This window comes from Falco rusticolus, chromosome 2 (assembly GCF_015220075.1).
Source record: "Falco rusticolus isolate bFalRus1 chromosome 2, bFalRus1.pri, whole genome shotgun sequence".
Lineage (NCBI taxonomy): Eukaryota > Metazoa > Chordata > Aves > Falconiformes > Falconidae > Falco > Falco rusticolus.
The window spans coordinates 98426758-98452592 of NC_051188.1; the positions used below are offsets into that span (position 1 = coordinate 98426758).

General features: G+C 36.3%; 1 protein-coding gene across 2 annotated transcripts in view; it reads left to right on the forward strand.

Moving 5' to 3' along the window:
• The window catches only part of NLGN4X (neuroligin 4 X-linked), a 192123-nt gene extending 170925 nt beyond the window's left edge, over positions 1 to 21198 (forward strand). Inside the window, exons 5-8 of one of the 2 annotated variants that reach the window (XR_005102801.1) lie at positions 5045 to 5230; positions 7101 to 7890; positions 15806 to 17033; positions 20924 to 21198. Coding sequence is in view for 1 of the 2 variants with exons in the window: in XM_037378386.1 (XP_037234283.1) it covers positions 5045 to 5230; positions 7101 to 7890; positions 15806 to 16655 (1826 nt within the window). In the remaining variant the exon portion in view is untranslated. Of the gene's footprint in view, positions 1 to 5044; positions 5231 to 7100; positions 7891 to 15805; positions 19542 to 20923 lie in introns of those variants that run through there. The other variant, XM_037378386.1, reaches the window with a different exon arrangement.
• The last annotated feature ends 4637 nt before the right edge of the window (positions 21199 to 25835 follow it).

Sequence of the window (25835 nt, forward strand, 5' to 3'; positions counted from 1 at the left end):
AGATTTAGGTTTTGTCTTCACAATAGAAGTAATTTGAAAAAATCCATCATGGTAAAATTGTAAGAGACTGTTTTCTTGCTTAAGCCTAAGTTAGAAAATTGGATTAAAGGCATCACTATCCTTTATATTTTACCTGAATCTATTAACTCATACAAAAATTCTAAGCTGAGTTGTCTTTACTACTTTTTTCTCCTCACTTATCATATCTTGAGTTAAAATTTAAATGAGTGTTACAAGGAGCTAGGTAGCGTAAGTAACTATAGCAGGGAAACGTTTCTTTCTGTGACCAGTACTTTAGAATAGCTGGGAATACTACTGCATGAGTTGCTCAATATAAAAAAAAAAAAAATTGCTTTGACAGTAACACCTGAAAATTTCAAACCATTTTGCAGCTGAAGGAAAAGCATTATTGTTTTATTTTCAGGATGAAGAAGTATCTGTGTAACATTATTTCTGCACAGACCCATACGTGGCCACTCCACAGTCCTCCCGTTTATCTTGGTCACCTGACAGCTGTCTCAGACTCTCTGCACAGAGTGGGTCAGTGCAGCAATGATGCTTACTCAGGTTTGCATTAGTTATTCGTGCTACAGGAAAATTCAGCCATGTTTTTCTTTCTGATAAACATGTGCCAAGGTCACCATCACTCCATCTTGCATGCCACCATCTTTGCAGTAGTTTAAACGGCACTGCTACAGTTACATATAGAGTCAAACCAAAAAGGAATATATAGGTATATTGATTCCGGCATGAGGTCCAACTATCTGTTGTAGACTCACTCTTGCATGGCATGCTAAAATAGAGGTGGCCTCCAGCCACAAGACAAGGCTGGAGCTGGACAGAAGTAAACTCTCTGGGTGGATTTTGTAGATACTGGTTCCTGCTGTTTGTCACTGTGAGTGCCCATATAGCTTTTTAGTAGTAAAGAGGAAATACCACCACTGATTTATTGGGGTTTGTTTAGTCTTTCAGTAAGATTCCTGTGGCACAGTGGGAAAACCAACTATATAAAGGTAGACCTGAGGATTTCCTCTTGTGTAAGTAGGACCTAAAGGAGCTCTGTGTGTAGCTTTGTCTTCACTGCATTATCAAAACAGTGCAAGTTACAGCATGTAGCTTATGAATACATTCATTTTTAAATGTGTTGGAAAAGAAAAATTCCCAGTAGCTTCTATGTGTAGTCTTCTTCCTCCTTGACTGTAGCTAACCTAGTAGGTTAAAACTAAAGCATTCATCTAGAATGCTTCCATTAATGGGATCAGAAAAAAATAAATAAAACTGTTCCTTCAGAAGCCTCAATTTAAAGAAGCATTACTTTCCTTTACGGGAAAGAATGTAGAAAAAATGAGATCAAGATTAATTACAAGAAATACAGCAAAACAAATTAAGAATACCTTATGTTTCCTCTTACAAAATTATGCATTTTATTTTTGAAGAATAAACTGTCATAGGGAAAAGCTGTTCAATTCATGTGGTTTAAATCAAATCAGTATCAAAGCAGTTTATTAATTTCTTAATGACATATTCTTTCAGGATCAATATCAACAATACAAAACATAAACTACAATACTAGACACTTAAGAAAGGTTAGTAAACAGTTGCAGGTTTCTAAACACCCTTCTAAAATCTCCAAAAGTTCTAGTCACAGACACAAACTCACAGAGCTAGGTGTGCACCAAGCCACCCACAGACTGTGTGGGCCACCAGCAGCCCCATCAGGGGGGCGTGGAGGTTCTCCCATTCTCCATGTGGGACATATGGATGCTCCAGCATTGGGTGAACTCCTGACACTCCTGACAACCCACGAACCCACACAGGGGAAAACCCCCATCCCACGAGAAAGCACACACACCAAGAGGGTCCCTGTGCACCAACCTACGTGGACAGCCCCTAGCTGGGTGCAGGTTCCCCATAGGAGGGTGCTCTGTCCAGGCTGGAGGGAGTTTGCGATGTTGATGTTGTCAGCCACTTCTGGCAATATCAAACCATGTGCAGCTGTTACCCTCTTCTCAGCTCCCTCTCTCTACTTTTACAAATTGATATGTTTCTTTTGCCTTTCTTTTCAATCTGACCTTTGCTTCAGAAGGCTCTAATTCCCTGGTTACTACTACTTACAGCAGGTGGTCATCTTTCCCTCTGGCACAGTGAGTTTAGAACAAATGTCCGCTAAGATAATTCGGGGTATTTCACTCAACAAACATTTGATGTGCTCACATTCCCTTTTTTTAAGCTGTTGCTGTCCATGGCATTTTGCAGTGGGAGAGCCATGTGGTCACCCTTCCAAATCATTATTTAATGGAAGACAGATCTTTGACATCAAGAACTGAATATTACCGTTAACACCTTTCTGTATCATTATGTGGGGAGAAAAAACCAACAAACAAACCAACCCTCTTCGTTTTCCATATTCAACTATTGTCACTCCTTCCTCTGTGGCATTAGGCTCATGAGAAGAACTTCCAGATTCTATCAAAACTCCAACCTAAGGATTTTCAGATCACAAAATGCCCTTCAAATCATGCCAAACCATAAATGGGAAATATTGATAATTGTACTTAAAAACATGCATGTTAAAAGCACAGAGTATAAATCACCATCTCAGAAAAGAAGCTGCATTCCTGTTTATTCAGGATTTTAGAGTCACATATGAAGATACTGTTCTGAAATCTTCACAGTGTTCACAGAAAAAAAATAATCTCTTAGTTTTATGTGTTTCTGGACAAATAGTTACTCCTTGCCTGAATGTCTTGTAATGGCTTTGAACAAATATTTTAATTTGGTATTCAGAGCATGAAAGAAAGTATATCCTCATCAAGAAAAGACAGATTTATGAATTCAGTTTGCATCATGTGAGGCTGACACTTTGCCATGATGATTAGTTTTTAAATTAAGAAAATTTGTTCTTGCAATTAATGAGAATCAGCAGAGAAGTGTGGAAACAAAAAATCTTCATTTGTCTAACATCAGATATTCATTGACTACAGTTTTACTCAGTCACCTTTTAGTACATTTGGAAAGAATTCAAAATCACAAAGATCAACCAGCTTTAGCTTGATGCTGCTAGAAGAGCTAAAATGTGTTTAGGCTCTGAATATTAATTACCATGCTGCTTTAAAGGTTACAACAGTCACTTTCTCCCAGGGAGGTCATAGTTCTGATTGAATAAAGGCTTAATTATAGAATATTATAGAATATTGCAGTGAGCTGCAGCAACAAACTAGCAAGTGGGTTATTCTTTCTTTAACAGTCCTAAAAAGATAACAAAGGCATGTGAAAGAGAAAAACACATTTGTTAAAAAAAAATAAATTGAGGCAATTATGGATTAATAGTTTGTTTGTTTTTTTCCCCATTGGTGTAGTATAGAATAAAAGAACATGTAACTGCTATTCTAACTACTGTGCTTGCCATTATTAGAGACTTTTTTATGAGAAGGCTGTATCAAGTGCTATTTAGCAATAAGGATATGATTTGTATTACTGCAAGTGCACCACTTTTTTGAAAAATACAAAGACTCATGAGGCACTTGCTGACATTAAATAGCTATTAATAATTACTAAATAAGTATGAAAAAGATTCTTTTGGGTGCAAGGTAATACATTCCATTAAGTCATGCCTGACTTTGCATGCAGGAATCGATGCCACCATAACATAGGCCATATAGCATTCTATATTTAGAGTTTAGTCCTTATGTGATCTTGCTTCTAAACCTCGAGGCTGGGTTTTGCATCTCATTGTAGGAATTTTACCATAGAAAATATTAGGATGAAATTCTGACAGGTGAATGTCCTGCACCTCTGAATTCTTCATTTCTTTTCCCTTCTCTTCTGCTTCCCCCATATTGTGAATCTCTTCCACTCTGTGAATTTTCATTCTTCCTATCACTGAAAAAATAACTATAGCCAGTGCAAAGATCTGTTCCCCTTTGCCAAAGCAGTCGAAATGTACTGCAAGGCTTTTTTCTTTCCCTAGGGACCCCAGGCTTCCCTTGCAGTCCTTACGAGGAGCATGAAGGTCTTGTCACAGTAGGCTAAAGTGGCTCAAGATTACAGACCCTCTCATCTCAAACTGCACCAGGACTCCAGATCTCCTGAGTCCTGGGGCCCTCTTCTGGCAAATTAATCTGAACTGGTAATTAGCTTGGAGACACCAGCCAAGTGATTTTCGTGTTTTGTCTTGATAAGCAGCTGTCAGTGGTGCCTAAATCAGTAACGTCTATCTGAAAACTTGGTATGATGTAAGGTATTTCTAATAGACTTCTGACTTCCAGTTGTCTGAGAGAAAAAGGTCTGTGGGACTTAAAAAGAAGAGTGTTAGTACATGGCTCAATGTGGTGATTTGGATTTAGCACAAAGTCTTAAGGGTGAGTGATAGGCAGCACAGATAACTGCAATGTTTCACTTTAGCTGGTTTCAGAAAAACAAAATTAATCTCAGTCCTAGTCTTTCAGTCATTTTGGTTTTAGTTGCAAGACAAGCAGCAAACGTGTCATGCTTTGTTTCTAAAATCTGATAACTATAGTACAGGAACAAAAAATAACAGTGCAGATTTCCCTGCAGTTTCCAAGGAAAGAGACAAAACTTGATTTGTTCAGATAAAATCTCCCTACCAAATGCTGAATTCCTGAGGATTTACCTGCTATCTTCTTAATAAATATCCTCTGTGAAATTGGAGAGTATTTTTTCCCTATGTTTTTCCCTGTTCCTTTTAGTACTTTCTTCATCCTTCTTTTTCTGTTTCTGAGTATGTCTCTCCATAACACAAGTACAATGATTCAAAAGGCTATGCTTTAGAACAATTTCAGTCCATGGTAAGAAACATTTAAATTAATTTGTTAGGAAAAACAATCCAAAGCCGAACAGTGTACAGAATGAATTCCACTGCCTGCACTGGAGACATTTAGCTAGGACCATGACCTTTAAAAAAGACAAGAAAAAAAAATAAATCCCAGAAGATGAAAAGAGGGGGAGATGTGTTTTGAATATATGCATACCCTGTAGTTAACTCTGTATCTGGTGAACTAAAATTATCTTTTTTACCTTATAGGCTTTTTAAGTACTGGGGACCAAGCTGCAAAAGGCAACTATGGATTGCTTGACCAAATCCAAGCTTTGCGTTGGATTGAAGAAAATATTGGATCTTTTGGAGGAGACCCAAAAAGAGTTACTATTTTTGGATCTGGGGCAGGAGCTTCCTGTGTCAGTCTCCTGACGCTCTCTCACTATTCAGAAGGTAACAATCTTCCGAGCAAAGCACTTTTTTTTAAAAAAAAAAAAAACCCAAACAACATTATAGTGTAACAAAAATGGCTGTATCAGGCAGGCTGAATTAGAATTACATGAGGTCTGTAATTTTTGTAAAATACCTACTAGCTCGTACTCTGGATTTTTATTAGTTAACATAAATATTTTTATATGAAAACATTAAATGCTGTTATAGCAGAAATTTCATGCAACAAATGCTATGGGCAGTATACTTTTTCTAGCTTTATTAACAGTCTCCACTGGCTCTTCTACCAAAGAATTTTCCCTAAATGAAATTGGAAAACGGCAGTGACCTTTTTTATTTTTTACACACTCTTGTCTGTACTCCGCACATATATTGAGATGCTTTCCTTATCTAATAACAACATATTTTAACCTTCTTAAAAAACTTATTTAACTCCCCACAAGCACCGTATGATCCCACACAGAGTTCTTAAAATTTTGGTAAGTGTTTGAACTGTGGGATTAACTACCCTCAAGATCTCACCCCCCAAAAAAACCCCAACAAACCCAAGAATGTACAGCACCAGTACTGAACCAGAAGTACTCCCAGTGATAAGGCAAAATCTGCAAACAGTTTATAAAAGAAGACAAGACCAAAATATCTATTGTATTTATAAGTCCATGCTACTTCTATTACATTAAAACAATCTGAAATCTATGAGACAATGCTAAGCCCTAGTGAGCAGTTGTAGCAGAGTGGCTGGTAAACACACCCTATTTGGAAATACATAGAATTATGCCTGACAGTTCAGTCTAATTATACAAATAGGGTGCAGTGAATAACTGTTGAGTAAACCATGCCAAAACCAAGCAGATGGAACCATGAAAAACTTAACTAATCCCATCACTAAAATTTTGTAGTGTGTACAGTAAGTAATCATCACAAAGGTATATCAACCACAGCCACTTTTTTCCCTAAATGCTTTAAGGTCTCTAAATGTTTTTGTAGCTGTTGTTGTCTTGACAGTAGAAATCATATATAGAAGAGACCCAGGCATTTTATTTTGAGTATAAAATAGGCCATTTTACTGATCTTACCAGGAAGAAACAGATGGAGCAGATTCACCAGTAAGCTCCAGTTGCTTCTCCGTGCCCTGACAAAGTAGCTCTTCAGACTGGGTCTGTCATCTCACTTTATATTAGTACCTATAAAACAACCACAAGGAACTATTGCATCTCATCTTAATGTCTTCCCAGAAATGTAAATGTATTTTAATTCAACATATAGGCAGTGCTAACACACATACACACACACACACAAATAATAAAAAAAATAGGATGGTTAAAGAAAAAATTATGTCACAGTAGAACTCAAGCCTATTAAATTGATTTTAGCAGAGCAGATTTTTTCAAATTATATGATGCATGGCTTCTCTGAAGGAAATGAGAGTGTGTAATTTTCATTTGACCTTTAAACCACTGAAGAGTGCATTTATGAGAGTCATTTACATGGTGAAGAGGATATGATTGCTTGTAGCTGCCACTCCTTTAAAGAAATTTTACAGGACCACCACTGTGCTAAAGCCAGCAAACTTCCATTAAAGGTGCAAGAGAACTGCAGTACGAGTTTCATTCTTGAAACGATAACCTGAAACCTTCATGTTTTATGTGTGTGAGCATCAAGAACAAGAGAAATTTTAATTAGTAGCCTATTAGAGATACAATAAAAAGGGAGGAGTGATTAGAATATATGGAAATTGAATTGAAATTTAGGTATATGCATCTGTTACTTATTATATAATCAAAGCTTTCTTTGCTTAATGAAAGCTGATTTTTTTTTGTAATTAAAAAAAAAAATATAATTGGATTTGCATTTAAACAATTTACACCTGCAGGTTTGTTCCAAAAGGCAATCATACAGAGTGGAACAGCCCTGTCCAGCTGGGCAGTGAACTATCAGCCTGCCAAGTACACTCGGATATTGGCAGATAAAGTGGGCTGCGACATGCTGGATACCACTGATTTGGTTGAATGTCTTCGGAATAAGAATTACAAAGAACTCATTCAACAGACCATCACTCCAGCCACGTACCACATTGCCTTTGGGCCTGTGATAGATGGAGATGTGATTCCAGATGACCCTCAGATTCTCATGGAGCAAGGGGAATTCCTTAACTATGATATAATGCTGGGTGTGAATCAAGGGGAAGGTTTAAAATTTGTGGATGGCATTGTAGACAATGAAGATGGTGTTTCCCCCAATGATTTTGACTTTTCTGTCTCCAATTTTGTGGACAATCTATATGGTTATCCAGAAGGGAAAGATACACTGCGAGAGACCATTAAATTCATGTACACAGACTGGGCAGACAAAGAAAACCCTGAAACAAGACGGAAGACCTTGGTTGCTCTTTTTACAGACCATCAGTGGGTTGCTCCTGCTGTTGCTACTGCTGACCTGCATGCCCAGTATGGATCTCCAACATATTTCTATGCATTTTATCACCATTGCCAAAGTGAAATGAAACCCAGCTGGGCTGATTCAGCTCATGGTGATGAAGTCCCTTATGTGTTTGGGATTCCCATGATTGGCCCCACGGAGCTGTTCAACTGTAACTTTTCCAAGAATGATGTCATGCTCAGCGCAGTGGTTATGACGTACTGGACTAACTTTGCCAAAACTGGGTAAGTTTGACTCCCAGCACTCCTTTTTGTTGGTAGCCTACTTATAAAATAGTCAGTATCCTATTGCAGTGGCTTCAAACCCTGATCTTGCAGTAGTATTATAACACTGTCTGCCTAAGACAGAAAGTAACTGGGTCTTATTCATATTTAATAGATTTCTAATTGGTGTGTTCCCTCAAACTATTTTCTTTCAGTAGCTCAGTAATAATAATAATGCACTGTATTTTTTATTCAAAAAATAGGGCAATTACTAAGATAAAGCATGCCTCAGAGAAAAGGCAGCTCACCAAGATACTGAAAAATCAGAGGCAACGTCTGCTACTTGAAGAAGGAACTGTCAGGCCTATAGCACTTATCTGCTGCAAAAGAAAGGAAGTTCTTGTTTTTAGCGACCTTCACATGGATGGGGACTCAGGGAGGAATTGGAACAGAAGGGAAGACACTGGAAAGATTTTTCCCTCTGAGGGCTATAATGTCAATAATAAGTACTTGACTGGAATGAAGAAGAGACTCAGATATAAATTTTGCTTTGAGGAGGTTAAAAACTTAAATTAATTCTGGTTACAAAACAAAATGAAGATATCAATTTTTTGCTGAAACAGAGTTGTAAACATCAAGGAAAGAACCCTCAAAGCAGCTTAATCTGCAAGTGCTATTAATAATTTCTGTCCTCTTCTTATAGCATTCCTTTAAAGAGTATTGCAGTGTTTTACTTGAGTAGCAAGGGCTTTTTTGTTAACCTTGAGTCTTTGGTATGAATTAAAACAAAGATACTTGTGGCACAAAGGGGCTGTAAATCTTTCCAATGAATCTTTAATGGCAAGATTGAGCTCTGGAAACTGCAGCTTTACTGCACTGCAGTGAATGGTATGCAGCCATATAAGAAAAAAAAAATCAGTGATATCTAGTGTGAAACACTCAGAGGCTTCAGCAGCTCTTGCAGCCTTTAATGAATCCAAATGACGTTCAAGGAAGACAGATTTTGCAGTCTTAACAAGAACCTCAAGCGTGATTCGAGTAAAAAACAATCAAATGCTTCAGGTCAATTTATAAGGCAAAAAGAAAGCTTTTGTTGCACTGCACTTTAGAAAAAAAGGTACTTTTACATGCAAAATCTCACAGTACTGCAACAATCGTGAATGAACTGTGGAATATTTAGATATGTATTTGGCAACAAACAGACATCAGTACTGGGATGGGCAAACTTCAGGATGAAAGCTTGGTTTATGGACAGAGAATCCACATGCTGGCTGTACCACACACTGAGAAAGATGATTATACTATCAGTCTGTCTTTATTCTTATAGATGAAGTGCCACATATGCATAGAAGACTACATCAGTGCAATTATTATGGTGATGCAAGATCTCTACAGTCTCACTATCATTTACAATTACTTTATGACTATTCCCTGTAAAATAAGAAGTCATATTTAAGCAATTTTCTGAAGCCGAGAGAAGCTTCTCACAGTCCCAGCTGCCACCATTACTTGTAATTGCAAGCACTTTCCAGCTGTTGCTGCTTGAAAGCTAATTTCAGCAGGCTATACATGCCACCACCCAGTTCTCTGGTTATGAAGCCATTGTCGTACTACACCTAAAGGCACAACAGGTGCTTTGGGAGAGCTCCTAGACATTTCAGAAGCTTCACCATTCCTAATAAGCCAGGAGTGAGGTCTATCTTCTACTACGAATTTGCCCATTTATAGACAGTCTGAAAGATGTGTTATTGAAAATGACCTCTAGCTGTAAAATCTCAGTTTGTGCAAGGAAAGGAAAAGAGCAACACAAGATGCTTTACCATGCTGGTTTTTTTCTTGATTGTAGCAGCAATGATGAATTGTTCTGGATAGTACAAAAGGATACTTGGAGGAAAATAATATTTTAATTTTATATTTACTATACACCTCTGATGCCTCCAGTAGAAAAGGGAAGGTTGTAGCACCTCAAGCCTAGAGCAACAGGGGACATCTGGGGTAACCATTCTCCTTTCTACTCTCCCACATGCAATCTGAAATCCATATGCCCACTCATGTCCTCCAACGCTCAGAAAGATTGGTACGGTTCAAGACTGTTGTTGGGAGCTTTGTTTTGGGTTTTTTTCCCACCTTTTCTTAAATTAATCATTTCCCATCCTTATTCTGACAGAACTTGGCTTGCTTTGTTTTTGTACCCATGGCAACACATATGAAAAATCTGTTAAATGTAAGATTTCATTATTCCACATTTCCCTGTAGGTGAGCCTTGAACGTTAAAACTGCAGATTTATTTATTTAATTTTAATGTCTTTGAGACTTTTCCAGTCTTGATGACTCTCCTATAGAGATTGCATCCAGATACTTACTGTATAATTACTGCTCAGGTGGTGCATTCTGATGGACTGTGCTGGGCTTTCAACTGACATGCCACCTGCTGCTGAAAAACCCACATTGTTTAATGGGCCTACTGCCAAGGCTGGGCCTGAAGGGCAGGTCAGTCTTGTAAAGTCACTGGGTGTCAAAGGCACAGCCCAAGGCACAGTGCTTTTATTGTGTTTTACTTTGAAGTCAGTTACTGACGCTAGCAAATAGGAGGTGACAGAGTGTTTACAGGCAAATGGATCGTGCTTGAAATGAATATGTGGAAGCTGCATTTTACTAATCCTCCATTTTCTACCTTGCTATGACTTCTTCCTTTCCTTCCTTTCCTTCCTTTCCTTCCTTTCCTTCCTTTGTTCAGTCATTTTGGCCTTTTCAAAACTATATTTCCAACATGCCTCAAAAATAGAAAAGCAATTTGTTATGGAGTAGGTATGAGGAACTACATTTGTGATACAAAAATGACATGAAAATTCAGCTATTGATTTCACTGTGTGCAAAACCGTATGTGAAAGCTTCATTAAGAGGTGCACTTAAAGCTTCAGTCTGCTGCCAGTAGTACTATCCTAACTGTAATGGTAATTTTATATGCTCAAATGTTCTGTTAGTTAGGGCCACATTACATCCTTCACAGATACATCAGCAGGAGAAGAGGGAATGATATGAGGGGACATGCGCCAGTCCTTGATAGACACTCTGCCAGCTACTGTTATGAAGAAGGATTTGAAGTTTCAGGGAGTAGATAGAAAGCCATGCTCCCCTTAGAGGAATCTATTGAGTTTCTAAAAATTACCCTCTTTTAAGGAGTTACAGTACTCTATTTTTGGTCCTATTCAGTCAGCTTTACCTAGGTTAGTGATGGGAAATATAAAGGCTTAAAGGATATATCCTTGTTTTCTTTGTAATCCAGAGAAATACGCCCAAATTATTTTATTACTGTTGATTCTGAAGCAAAAAACCTGAGTTATTAAGGATGTCTGTGTTTAGAATTTGGTTTGGCTCTCTAATGGAAGACACAATTAAACTCACAAAGATTAAAAAGTATTTTCTGTTCTCTTTGAACTCCTTTATAAGGCTGTTGCATTTCTTTTTGATGTTTTTGTCTGAAGAAATAACTGTCTCCAAAGGCCAATCTGTGTTAGTCAAACAAAACAGTGTACTTATGGTTTGCTTTCCTTAATAGTTAAAATAGCTGGCTGGGAGTGTGGCAACAGTGGGATCTGGTGATAAGTGAAGAAAGGCTGAAAGGGAAAATATTGTTTTGTACCATTGCTTCAGGTAGGAATGGCTGTACCATTAGTAATATTGTAATAACATGAAAAATCAGTGGAAGCATGAAGAAATGCCACACTTCCCCCTCCCCCCCCCCCCCCTTTTTTTTTTGTCCCCATATGGAGAAAAGAGGACTGCTGAAAGAAAAGAAATGATCAAGGGGCCTTTCAGTATCCCGGGGACAGACTCAGTATGTAGCTGTTAAGACATTTTGCTCTCCAACGATGTTAGAGAATTACGCAAAAGAATAAAACACTTTAAGTGTAAGTGTGTTAATATAACAGTTCCATTGCCTTGAGTGACAGTTAATGCTGTTGTAGAAGTAGTTAAAAGATAAATGGGATTTCAATATGTTATATGGAATTCAGGATAAGAGAAAACTTCTTAAGATCATTCTTCCCATGCCATTATCACCAGATAGGAAATACTCAGTCCCCCTGTAGGTCAGCTACTAATTCATCTTGTGAACAGCAATGTCTGTTGCTCTTCAGTCAGCATCCATTGCAGATGCACGTACTTTATATCACCTGAGGGAAAAAAAAAATAATCAATGCTTTGGATGTACATTTGTAGCCCATGAGGAGTGAATTGAATGACAATAAACAGCAACATGTTAAATTGAGCAAAATCAGTGCAGACTGAAAGTGGGGGAAAAAGTGATAGGTAAAATCAGATGATTCTGCAGATTAATAAAAAAAATACCTTAGCTAAGACAAGAAAGACCACCATATGGTCTTCTAACATATGGGAGGCAAGTTCAGGCATTTCATGATGGGGGCATTTTTTGGTGGAGAAGCTGTTTAAATTGAATTCTAAAGGTGGTGAAAAATAATCAGAGTGAAATGAGCAACAATAATTATCAATTTTGTTTCAGTACTATAAGGAGAAAAAAAAAAAAAAAGCCTCCCTGCCAACTAGTAGGATTGGGAAACAAGTTATCTAGTCCCTATGAGAGCCATTACTGGAAGAAGTACAGAACTGAAAATTTATTATTCAGATTATATTTTTATTACCACAATCACAGTGGGTTTTTAAAGGAAGGTTTCTTAGCAGCCTTTTGTTCTGTGATTACACACTTGAGCCTCAAGAATATCCAGAAACACAAAGGTGATGTGAAATGCTAAAAAATGCAAAAAACAATTTGTAGTTAAATTAACAGACCAAAAGGTTTGTCAAACAGCTGATTTGTTAGGAGAAATTATTTTATGCACATCTACGCTTTATGCCTACCTGTAATACTGAAAAAGTGTTCATAATAAGAGAAGCTGCCCAACTACCTAAGAAAAAGAGTTAAAATGTAGTAAGTTGTAACTTTATGATTTTATGAATTGTCTTCAGTGTATGTAGGAGAACGGTGTAGGAAAATAAAAGTCCTCTTAAGTATATCCACTGAATATTCTTAGTAAATTATCATTAGTCTGTAAAACCAAGATACATGCATTATTAGAGCCTCTATTCAGGACTGGACTTAATTATTCCATTTTCCTATGAAAAACAAACCCCCCACTATTTAGATGCCTATCCTCCAAATTGAGAGAGAATGTTCAGACCACTTATTCAGTTAAGTGATCAACCCTAGAGCTGATGCCAATGGTAAAGTTCTGATACCCTCAGCCAAAAAATTACTTGTCTATATGGCTGATTTTTTTTTCTTTTCCTAGTTTCAATGGACGGCTTTATGCCTACATTAAGCCGTGTAAACAAATCCTGAAATACAAGACTAGTCTCATGTAATGTAATTTTCTCTCTTGTTGTTTGGTGGAGGTGGCAGCATAACTGGCTATTCCTGATAGATAAAGTTAAAAAGACAGAGGTAGAGAATGGAAAAGAGGGAAAGACAAGGGAGGTTGATATTTACTTGTTCTGTAGGCTGTTTGTAGGGGTAGAGAATGCTAATTAAAAAAAAATATTTAGTTGCTAAAATCATCTTCTGCTGTGATTTTTATAGGGCCATTAAAAAAAGAAAGAATAAAAAAAAAAGTGCATGTCCCACTTGGCTCATTGAAATCAGCTCTCAGCTTTTTCATCTCCTGTGCTGCACATCAAGTACAACTTGTTTACTTGAGCTAGCTCAATTTATGCTTTCTGTAGGACCCTTCCCAGTGTCTTTTGTGCTGCAAGTCAGAACAGCAAGTGGGGACAACACAAGATGGGTTTTGTGCTGTAACTCTTGAAGGATTTTGAGTTTCAGACAAGTTTTGCATTTTGATAATCTTGCTGATTTTTAATTTGATTTGGAATTCATGTGAAGAGCCTCAAACTACCGTAAGAGTAGATCTATTGAAATGGGCCAATATCTTCTCTGGATCTGCCAAATCTTTCAGGCTGTTCTTTAAGAACTAAAAGACATACTTTTATTTCCTTCTTGAATGTGTGTTAGAATCCCTCAAAGTAGCAGCATACATCTTCTGTTTTACTGCTTGGAAGTGGACATTACTCCTCTAGCTTCAATTAGGATGAACAATTGCTTAGCAATTATCTTTTTGCTCAGAATTAACACAATCTGTCTATCACTACAGAAAATTAAAAATGATAGATAGATAGATAGATAGATAGATAGATAGATAGATAGATAGATAGATAGATAGATAGATAGATAGGTAGATAGATAGATAGATAAATAGCCACAGTTCTAGAACCCCTAGTTTATATCTTGTTGAGAGGGAAAAGATTTGATACAATACAATATAAAAAACCCACACCAAACCACCCCCAAACACCTAAAACCACAAATGGAAGTAAACCTAAGTATGAAAATTATATAGAAAAAGAATTCTTCCTTTCACTTAAGATAAGACAATTTTTTTCAGGTAGATAGATGAATACAGGAATTACAAGATTATTAAAGTCAAATTACCAGTCTGGGTTAAGAACTAAGGAACAGCTCTTTATGAACAGCAAAGGAATGCTTAAGTAGGCAATCTTGTTCATGAGCTTTTGAAAATGGAAAACCAAAAAACCTAAGAGGCTTCAAAATCTGTAGCAGTGGATCTTGTTATTCCCGTAACATACATAAGAGTATGTTGAAAAAAAAAAAGGAAAATATTAGAATCGTTTTCACAGGAAATAAATCAATGCATATGGGAATGGAAAGGATAATGGAAAGTTCTGAGAGTGATGCACAGAAAATAAATCATGTACTCTCAATATAATATATCATAAAATCCCAGAAAATACTTTTTGCTGCAAAAGGAGATTCAAACTAATACACAGCAGAATATTAAATTCAGTATTAGCAATTTTAAATTTCTGCATTTTTTCATGCCAGAAGAAGGCATATTTATGTAAAGTTTACAGACATTAACCACATTTAAATGCTTTTTTTTTTTTTTGCCATTGGTTTGTCTTTATTCTGAACCTATAAGGCGAAAAGAAAAAAGAATAGATGGGAAAAACATAAGTTCAGTTAAATATTTGGGTTACCAATTCTGAAATTATCTCTGATTAGTATTATACTCTGATCTCTACTACTACTATAACTTAACTATTTTAAAACTTGTTATGTCAGCTAATATATTTCTCATCCCTACAAACTGGGACAGAATTAAGGCTTACTGTCCTACAGCCATTATACATAGTTATTTAATAGCAATAAGCACATGGAACTTGCTAATAGTAATCTCCTAATGCAAATGAATAAAAGATTTGCAACATACAAATACTTCAAAGACTTCTCCCTAAAGTAGATATTTGAATGAAGGGGGACTAATAGTTCATTAAAGCAACGCTAAGAGAAATAGTTCCCAGTTTACATGTATTTAGCATTGCTGCTTCATGTTTTAAAGTTTTTTATTAATATACACATCTAGTATAAATTCTTATGGTCACATGGACTTCCATAATTGCCATAGAGATTAGATGCTCATATATACTACTTACAGCAGTGGAAGTAGTGGTACTTTAAATGAGAAACTTAATGTTAAACCTTTAGAAGAGCTGAACCTACACCTTTACTATAAGGAAAGGTAGTTAGTACCTCTCTGTGACAGCTTTGGTGTATGATACTGAATCACAGAACTTCAGATGAGTTTTCAGGAGCTGAAAAACAACCCTTTCTCCATTTTCATTTAAAAAAGTATTATACGATCTGAGACACACTGTACAGTAAGTAATTTTTCTTTTGTTTATTTCTAAATACCTGTTGTTTAGGGAGGGTTATTTAGCTTGCATTTTTAGGTTATGTCAATTATCAGATGAACCATTAACTAAAGGATGGAAAGACATTTGGGTTTTGCTTTTGTTTTTGTTTTTTTAATGACTACAATGTTGCCTGGTTTTGTTTTTGTAGAGATCCAAACCAGCCTGTTCCACAGGACACAAAGTTCATCCACACAAAACCCAACCGCTTTGAAGAAGTAGCCTGGTCCAAATACAATCCTAAAGACCAGCTTTATCTGCATATTGGCCTGAAACCCCGAGTTCGTGATCACTACCGAGCCACAAAAGTCGCTTTCTGGTTGGAGCTCGTACCGCACCTTCACAATCTGAACGAAATATTTCAGTATGTTTCCACAACAACTAAAGTTCCTCCTCCTGACATGACATCGTTTCCTTATGTGACACGACGTTCTCCTGGTAAATTGTGGCCAGCCACCAAACGCCCAGCAATGACACCTGCCAACAATCCCAAACATTCAAAAGACACTCATAAAACATCTCCGGAGGATACAACAGTTCTGATAGAAAACAAGCGAGATTATTCCACAGAGCTGAGTGTCACCATTGCTGTGGGGGCATCCTTGCTGTTCCTCAATATTTTAGCTTTTGCTGCATTATATTACAAGAAGGACAAGCGACGTCACGAGACTCACAGGCGCCCTAGCCCCCAGAGGAACACAACCAACGATATAGCACACATACAAAATGAAGAAATTATGTCATTGCAGATGAAACAGCTAGAACATGACCATGAGTGTGAATCGCTGCAGGCCCATGACACACTGAGACTAACCTGTCCACCTGACTACACGCTCACTTTGAGAAGGTCCCCAGATGACATCCCGCTAATGACACCCAACACCATAACCATGATTCCAAATACATTAACAGGAATGCAGCCTTTGCATACTTTCAACACCTTCAGTGGAGGACAAAACAGTACAAATTTGCCCCATGGACATTCGACCACTAGGGTATAGCTCAGCCCTTCCCCCTCTACCCTCACAAGCCACTTGGAAGAAAGAAAAACAAACAAAAAAACAAAAAAAAAAAAAAAGAAGAGGAAAAAGTTATAATACCATCCATTGAACACCTTGTCAAAATCTAAAGTAAAAACAAGTAAAAGAGAAGGACAGTCATTATTTTCTTACTGATCCTTCCCACAGAAACTCACTGATGTTAAAGATCAGCCACAAACCCTGTGAAATGTGAAAAGTGTACATTGCTGTTGCGATACTGCTTTAAGATCTCAGCCACTTTGATTGAAATTTGAGGCCAGAAGAAGTCACTTAAAATGGTGTTTTGAGTGTAACAAGCAAAGCAGAGTCTTCTGGAACACAGAGCCAGTGACTGTACAGGTGTTTTGTTTTGTTTTGTTTTTAAATAAATAAAATAATAAAAAAATTCTTTATGTGCCATACCATGAATGGCCCTTGTTAAAACAAAGACATCACCACGGGCTTTTACCCAGCATATGAAGCTGTAATCCAGATGGGGGAAATAGAATTTTATTATTAAAAAAAAAAATGAAAAAAAAAGAGGAGGACTGACTATGCAGTAAAATACGTATAGTTCTGTGCAAAGAGATGAATTGCCAGCCTGAACTATATTTAAAGAAACTTTGTAAAAATGTACATAGCTGTGAGTTTAAAAACAAACAAAAAAGAAGCAGCTTTTATTGATGTTTTCAGTTTGAAAAGAGCTTTTAGAAAGATTGTGCATTCGGTTGTGACCTATGTGTATATACGTTAGTCATATCACCTCTGTTTCCTCCAAGACCAAAGGAGGAATTTCTTCTTAATTACTAGTGGTAAACAAAAAACATGACTTTTTTCTAACATGTTTCATTTATATGAGGCCATGGTGTCATGCAGAGGATACAGTTGTCTGTGTGACCTGTGCATTTTCTCTTACAGGTTACACTAGTGCATGTTAAAGTATTCATAGGAGGTTGTTGTTCTTTTCTGAAACTTTTTTTTCTATAATTTAATTTTGTGTTAGCCTTTGTTAAATTGCAACACAGCAATGGATTGGAAAATTGAGAAAAAAAAAAAACACAAAAGAAAATAATTACTATTTTAAGCTTGTTGAACTGAACCAAGAAACATGAATAATATGTATTCAGAGTCCAGTTTGTAGTTCTTGATTATTGTGATACATTAGGAAGAGTTTTGTGCCCTGACAAAAGCAAAGAAAGCCTGTGTTTTGATCAGCCTTTTCTGAGGAAAACTAGCTCTATATTCACCAGCAGTTGCAGCAGAATCTCAGCTGAGAAAGCACCTTCTTAGCTTTGCTAAATGAAATAAAACCACAATTTGAAAGTGGAGAAATGGTGGGTTGGTTGGCTGGCTGTTTTTTAAAGTGTTCAAAAATGATCAGTGTGTAAAGAGCTTCTCTGTCGAGTATCCTGTTTTGTGCTTGAGAGCGTACTAGTCAGAAATATTTTTTTTGCTGATTTATTACACAGCAGTCCCATAGTCAGTGAACATTATGGGGAAAGAAGCAGAGATGTTTAGTGTTCTGCATCTGAATAAAGCTGAAAATCCCAGAAAGCATCACTCTCAGGAAGGGCAAAATTCTTAGCTGTTTATTCCCTTCTTCCCTTCCTTCACTAAGAAATCAGGGGCTAAGCAGAGCTATCAAACAAAGGAACTGAACAGTTTGATTCGAACAGCTGATTTGAATGTGAAAATCTAGAAATAAGTTCTCGCAGATGAAGATTGCTTTCTATTTTGTCTTTGAAAGTTACTCCATCATTGAGACATAGTAACCAAAGATATTTGAACAAATTGGTCTGCACTTGAACATGATTATCCCAGATGTATTTTCTATTATTAATTCACAACTAAGCTGCATCAATATCATATGTCCCATAAGTATCTAACACAAGATGCCTTGTACCTCTTCTTGTTTTCTATGCTTTTTGTTTTCTAATAAAATGTCTTGGAATAGTCACCCCTACAAATAAAATCAAAGACAAGGTGATTCACTGAGGTCTATTCATCTGGACAACCCCTTGTTGTAGCAGACAGTAAAACTGATTCTGAAGGAAAAAATAAAAGGAAAGTTAATGACATGGTTAAAAATGCAACAGGTGGCTAATACAATCCTTTATCTGTAATAAATGTGTTATAGACCTGACCTGGATGCTCAGGCTGGAATGTGATGAAGTACAACTAGTAGCAAATGGAAAGCTGTTTTTTGGTTTTTTTCACTGATCCATCACATAATATTGATTAATGCTGACTCTATACCAGGCCATTTCCACCACCTATGTAATGCCTCAGCTGAGATGCAGCAGTTCATAAGTCTTAAAAAAAAAAAGTTTAAAAAAAAAAAAGAAAAAAAGAAAAAAAGTAAAAAAAGGTAATGATGCTTGGCATCATAATCAGTTGGGTATGTTTGTAATGTGAATTACAGTATTTGTTTAGTACTTCCAATTGTCTTCTGCTAGCAATATGTACAGTACTGTGTCAGGCTTGTGACATTTGGGTAAAAAAAGAAGTTCCTGTAAGTGGATGATTTTAGCTTTTAAAAGTAATTGCAATCAAGTTGATTTAATAATTTGATACATCTGGACTGATGTATGATTTATAGAGGGAACAGATTTATAGGGTCTTCATAGAATTCTATAATAATTATATCAAAATATACTTTGCAAACTGTAAAAGAAAAACAAAAGTACTTTCCCGGGCTTATATTCTTGACCTTAAGAGGCACACAGGGTTTAATGGTTTCTTCTGTTATTGGTTTGCAATTTTTTTGTTTTTCGCCTTAAGTAATGATAGAAGATATATATGGCTGGACACATATGTATAAACTTTTCAGCAGCATTTTTAATAATAAAATATCACAGTATTTTCTAATGCTTTGTGCAAAGAACTACGTGTTCATCCTTTTGTGTAGAAAGTCTTTCAGAGGTGTGTTTTCTGCCCCATCTCCATTTCATTATCTAATGTAAGCAATGCCTTGATACACAGTACAAAGATATTAAAGTAACAGAGGTTGCACTTTTGAGTTAGCATTGAGTTTTCATGGTTTTTGTAGTTCTATAAGCCTGCCAGTAAAAGGAAAGAAACTCAGACATTGAAGATATAAGAGAATAAGCTCCATATATTTATTACTTGTATGCACTGCAACTCCCATTGAAGCAAGGGTTTAATTGTTTTGTCAGTATTTTCTGTAGCACTGAAAAAAAGCTTAGGTAAGCAGCTTCCCATATTAATGTATAGCTTAGCAGCTGAGAAATGTATCTTCCAAATTAGGGATCAAAAAAATTTAGATAAATCTAATAAATCCAGCCTCCACAAGTAAATATACTTTCATTTTGTATTTAAAATTTAGATAAACAATGACTTTTGTTAGAAAAAAATATGTAAGAGTAGCAACATGAGTTACTCGTATATATTTAAGGGATTTACATATACTGCAGGTATGTTAATATCATTCCTCCTTCAAAAGCTGAGTAAGTAAGTATATTTTCTTCTTTTATGGTCTTAAATTCCATCTATCAACCAGGTTTCCTTTCACTGGAAAGGTACATAGATATTTTAGTAATTTGAGCTGGGTATTGTTTGCTTTCTGTAACTATTCTGCTGAATAGAGGTACTAACAATAATGTTTGATGAATTTTGAGCATATTATTGAAGAGTATTTGCAAAAAGCAAATTCTGAATGATTCATATCAGATTTTTGATATGAATAATCAAGCTTCTGAGATAGAAACTTATTATGTGCCTACTGACCTAATCAAGCAGCTTGAATTTTGAATATTGAATTTGTATATAGAGCTTTTGCAAATAAACTGCAGATTTAGAATTGTTCAAATATGTTTAATTACAGGTACACTCAGAAATTCCACAGCTTGCTCTAAGATAATTCATACAAAAGAAAAGGGGTTACAATTGTATAATTTCTGTGAATTGTTCACCTTAAATTGCTGGGTGAACTCAATAAATTGCCTTCATTTCAGTTAATCAATTGCACATTAAAAAAAAAAAGAAAAGCTTCGGAATTGTTCATGCTTACTAAATATTGTGTTGTTTTATTTCTTTACTTTCTGAAATCTGCAGATTAGTATGTTCGTATTTCGACTTCGCTAAGAATATGAAAACTTAATGGTATTTAATATCACATAAAAAAATCATATGAAATAATACCATGGCAATTATGTACTTGTCTCAGATTTGTAGTTTTACATTTGTATTATTTAATTATTGTCAACTGTTTCTCGTATTTTCATCTACAGCTGTTTGACATCACAAACCTCATCAGGCTGAATCCCTCCAGAGGCCATTAGCAACTGGTAAAAACTGGGATTTTCATCCCACTAGAGATTATGATATTATGTATTTAATATCATAATATGTTAAAATGCTTCTCAGCAACTCAAATTAGCAAGATATTGAAGATCAAGATATTAACCTTTTATTAATGAAAATGGAAAATAAGGAAGGGGTTTGGAAATGTGTAACATCTTGTTTGAGCTGTAGCATAATAAATATCATTTCACTTTGGGATGAAGTTTTGATTCAAACCATTCTGTTTGGTGTTCCACTGTGGCCACCAAGGTCCCCACTGTGTCTTCTAAAAGTTATGTTTTAAGTAAGTTATATTTTCTCAGACTTTTATAGCTCACCCAGACTTTTATCCAAAATTTATCCAAATTTTACTGTGGCAGAGAAACCCAGATCACTCAGGGATGACAGAGAAACAATCCAGTCACAAAGTCAAGACCAGCGCAAGAATTTTGTCATAAACCAATTGAACTGCAGCTCTCATGAGACACAGTGGTATTTAAGGAGAATATTAATAATCCAAAAATTCAAAGGTAAAATAAGCATGTAATAAATTAGGTGCATTCTTCCTTTTTTTTTTTTTTTTAATGGAAAGTTGACAAATTTCTGCAACACATTTTTCCAACTTTATTTTCCACCCTTCCCCACAAAAAATAACAAAATATTTTCAGCCAGTTCTAGTCATTTCTGGAATACCTATTTATTTAAATGAAATAGATGATATCTTTTTGTTTTCCCTCCTACATGAAGACCTGAAGACCCTCAATTACTAAGAGCAAAAAAGTTCTTCCTCTACTACCTTTTATTAGGGATTATAAGTTATACAAGTGCTTCAGAGTAGTCCTGTTCCCAAGAGCCCAGGCTTAAGTAAAAGGGAAAAGCCAAACACAGAACTGGCTTATATTGACTTTGACTTCAACTAGAGAGCAGATACAGGTTTCTCTCCAACTGCCAACAATATGGCACAAAAAATGTATGAACTTTTTTTATGTTTTATTTTTAAAATATTGCAGTTCTAGAGACCACTTCCTCTTTTTTTTTCCAGCTTTTTGCGTCTGATGTCATGCTTTTTGCTGTAGCTAACTCACAGCCCTCACTCATTTCATGTCACCTCATATCTTTTATCACAGTTTCATCAGATGCTTCCCTGAGAGGTACAGATATGTTTTCATGTGGGTTTTGTTTAGTTTCTTTCTGTCATAATAGTTAAGTCTGGCGCTACATTTGTTCCATTCTATGCTGCATGGGTGTGAGAGAGGTGGGTTTTTTTTTGATCTGACATTTTCCTTGCTGCTTTTAGTGTTAAAGAAGCTCCACTGAAGGAATACTTACATGACAGTATTCATCATCCTTGAAATGCATCAGTCTCTATGGCTGTCTACATTTTGTGCCAGCCCAACAGCTTTGGTTTGACATAGCGTGTGTCTTAGTGGGAAGTGTCAGCTTGAAGCCAGGCTCATCTGTTACTCTGCAGTTTATATTATTGTTACTATTCACTTTTGGCATTTGTTTCTTTTCTATATTTAACTTTGATGAAGGATAAATTAAATTAGTCTGTCATTCTATTCCACAGTGAGACTCCTCAAACCCTAAAAGGTCATTGTGCTTAACTCTTGTTTAGCTAATGCTAATTACACTGTACCATCAAAACATAAGAACGTTCTTAAGCCGTTCACATTTCTTAATTCTCCCATCGGTGCAAACTAATAGAGTACTAGCACAGTTAGCCTTGTATGAGAAAAAATCATGGTATACTACCTTCCACTTGCTGGGGACTTGTTTCACATATTGGGGGAAATAAATACAATTACCATTTTCATGCATCAAAATTTCATTACATCATGTCAAAGGTAAGCAAGACCCAAGGTAAAATTTATAGAAACTGCCAATACTGAGGCTCATGCTCTAGTATCCTGCACCAGTGGTTATTTTGTAAAGGCAACAATTTCCAGGTTGATAGAGAGCAGTTGCATGAGTGCTTAGTACACTTCAGTCACTGGATATCACTTCAAAAGCTAGAGTGGACTTTGTGGATTTCAGGAAATGAAGAAGATATTGCAAAAGTATTTTTAATGGAGTTTGTGCTTTCAAGAATGCCTATAAGCAGCAGCAAGGAAACTGCAGGAAGAATGGTTTAAAATAAATAGGACTGAAAAGAAGATTGTTTCTAAATGAATATAACAGGAAGAAATGTAATATGGCGTGACATGGTATGACCTTAAAATAATGTGATAGATTTCTTTTGTGTGAAGGGAAAACAGAAAAAAGGACAAATATCTCAAATAATACATTTTTACAGGGACTAGTCAAATGAAATCACTGCAGATAATGAGACTATAATGGGACTTCGAACAGAGATGTTGTATCATAATGCTATACCATATGGATTTAGATATGTTGAACATAACGTACAGTGTTCATCTGAGTACTGAGAAGTATAAAATTAGATCCCAAGATGCCCTACTTTAACCAGACAACAGTGCTGCCATGGTAGATAATACAGCAAATGAAATGTGCACTTGTTTCAGGGAATGACAAAAGGAACATTCAACTCATTTCATTTCAAGAAAGGCAAAGTGCCAGACTCAATAAATAGGGAATAATGACAGTACAAGCCAGGCACAGGTCCTGCCTGGAGAACCATCTTGCATGTAGAGGCCAACAGAGGGATTATGCTCCAAATCTGTTTTTTAACTCGCTTTCCTGGTGGGAGGGGCATGGAGAGGGAAGGTCCCTGGAATACACTGTGTTCCAGTAACCAACTGGCCCTTGAGCCGTCAAAAATCACTGACAACTGATATATGTTAGATGTCACTCTAAGCTGGAGCTGGGACGAAGGAGCAAGGAATAGGAGCTGCTTGCTTGTTACTAGCATTCGTTTCTCTTCTCAGTGAGGGAGAATCAGGAACAACTAAGGGAAGAACAGCAGTGTTCTGTCAGCTTTCCCCAGTACTCGGGGAGAGCCAGCCCGGCTTCTTATTTCGTTTTCAGTAGGGCTGCCAGCTGCAAAAAAAGGCAATGGAGGTACTCGAAGAGTAGTGGTCAGTGAGGGAGTTGCTGAAGATGGGACAAGAGTCATTTGCTGTGTTGATTTGTGAGGCTTGAGTGCCTCTCTCTCTCCCCCATTATAATGGGCTTATTAAAAATTTTCTGTGCTGCTCCCCCAACTGTAGATTCTATACCATTAATTTAGGAGAAAGTCAGTAAGAATGTGATTAAAAATTAATCCAATAAAAATTTCAAATCATTCAACCAAAAATTAAGGTTCCAGCATGTGTAAGAGAAGTAATGGTGTTGCTTGAATCTTGTGATCTAGCTGTAGATGTGTCTTTATATCTCCAAAGCAGACACTTACAATAGGGAATTTTGATGGAAGCATTAGGATAAATCATCAGATATATGTGCACATAGCTAGGATGTGGTGCTTCATTTGCAACAACTCTATAAATTGCCACTTCAATAAATAGTAAGTTTGAAGTTACTTACCTTTTCTTGCTGAGTCTGTGGAATGTGAAGTAGTATATGCCAAGGACACATGGAACAACTGCCAGCAGCTCTCAGACCTACAGCACACAGCTAAAGAAAAATGAAGACATAAGTTTCTGGAACCTTGGACAACGGAGATCTATATTAGGAACTTGGTCTTCAGCTCCTGCTCCCAACACAAGACCAGATCTTACATGTAATGAAGTTTCCTGTGGAGAACTGTTTCTTCCTCCAGAAGGCTGACATGTAACCAGGGACTAGCACGGGCTGAAAACAAAAAATATCTCCTCAGGGTTATGATAACATCTTAGTGACTACACTGAGCTCTGCAGAGCAGGTTTACAAATTTCCTTGACACTCAGCAGTTTACTAATAGACGATCAATAAGAAACAGAAAAATACTCAATAAGTACCACGTGAGAGAGAATACCAGCCACAAAACAGAATTGTGTATAATTTCTGTTAATAAGATTACTGTGGTTTAGAAGCACTTCAGCAATTGCAAAAAATCTTTATGAATCTGGCATATCACACAACAATCTGGAGACTGCAGGTAATCCTGCGGGAACAGATAACACTAAAAAGCACAGGTGTGTGCATTTTTACTAAGCTGGTTATAATTCTCCATTTTGAACTCCAGAACTGATCTCATCTATATTTGTCACCTGGAATTATTTGGTTTTATGCCTTTTTGCATAGTTGGGGAGTCTACACATTCTGAAGTTGTAGAGTTTTACTGTCATCTCTGCTTACCTTAAAAATAGAATAATTAACAATGGAAAAATTAACACATTTTAGTCATCTCAATGATTGCCTGAAGGAGACAGCAAAGCTGTTTGAGAGACAACATATTTGAGCGTACAGCTTTCTACAACTGTCAGATTCTTACTGATTTTATCACTGGGGGTCAATTCTTTCACATTTTACAAATGATACCTTTATGAGTAGGTAAGATTGCTCTGCCCCTTTTAATTTCACAGGAACAGTTGCTTTAGATCTGAAGCAGATGACTAATTATTACTTTCTGTATTGTTTTCTTTTCCAGCTGTTAAGAAAATGTTAAGGTATAATAGATTTTTTTCCCTTGATGGGGCAGAGTCCTATCCAACTTGACATTTCTTAAGACTATAATGTTTTTCCTCAGGAAGAATTTAAAAACTTATAAAACAAATGCAAACTGACTCAAAGAGGTAAACAATAACACTTACCTTTTTTTTTTTTTTTTTTTTTTTTAAAGTAGAAAATTAAAATTTATATTAGGAAAAAAAACCCAAGAAAACCCAAACTGTATTGCTTTTACTACTGGGTTTATCATATGTCTCCACAACTTTAACAATTGGTTTCAAAGCGCTTTCTTCATTGTAAGCTTTGAAATGT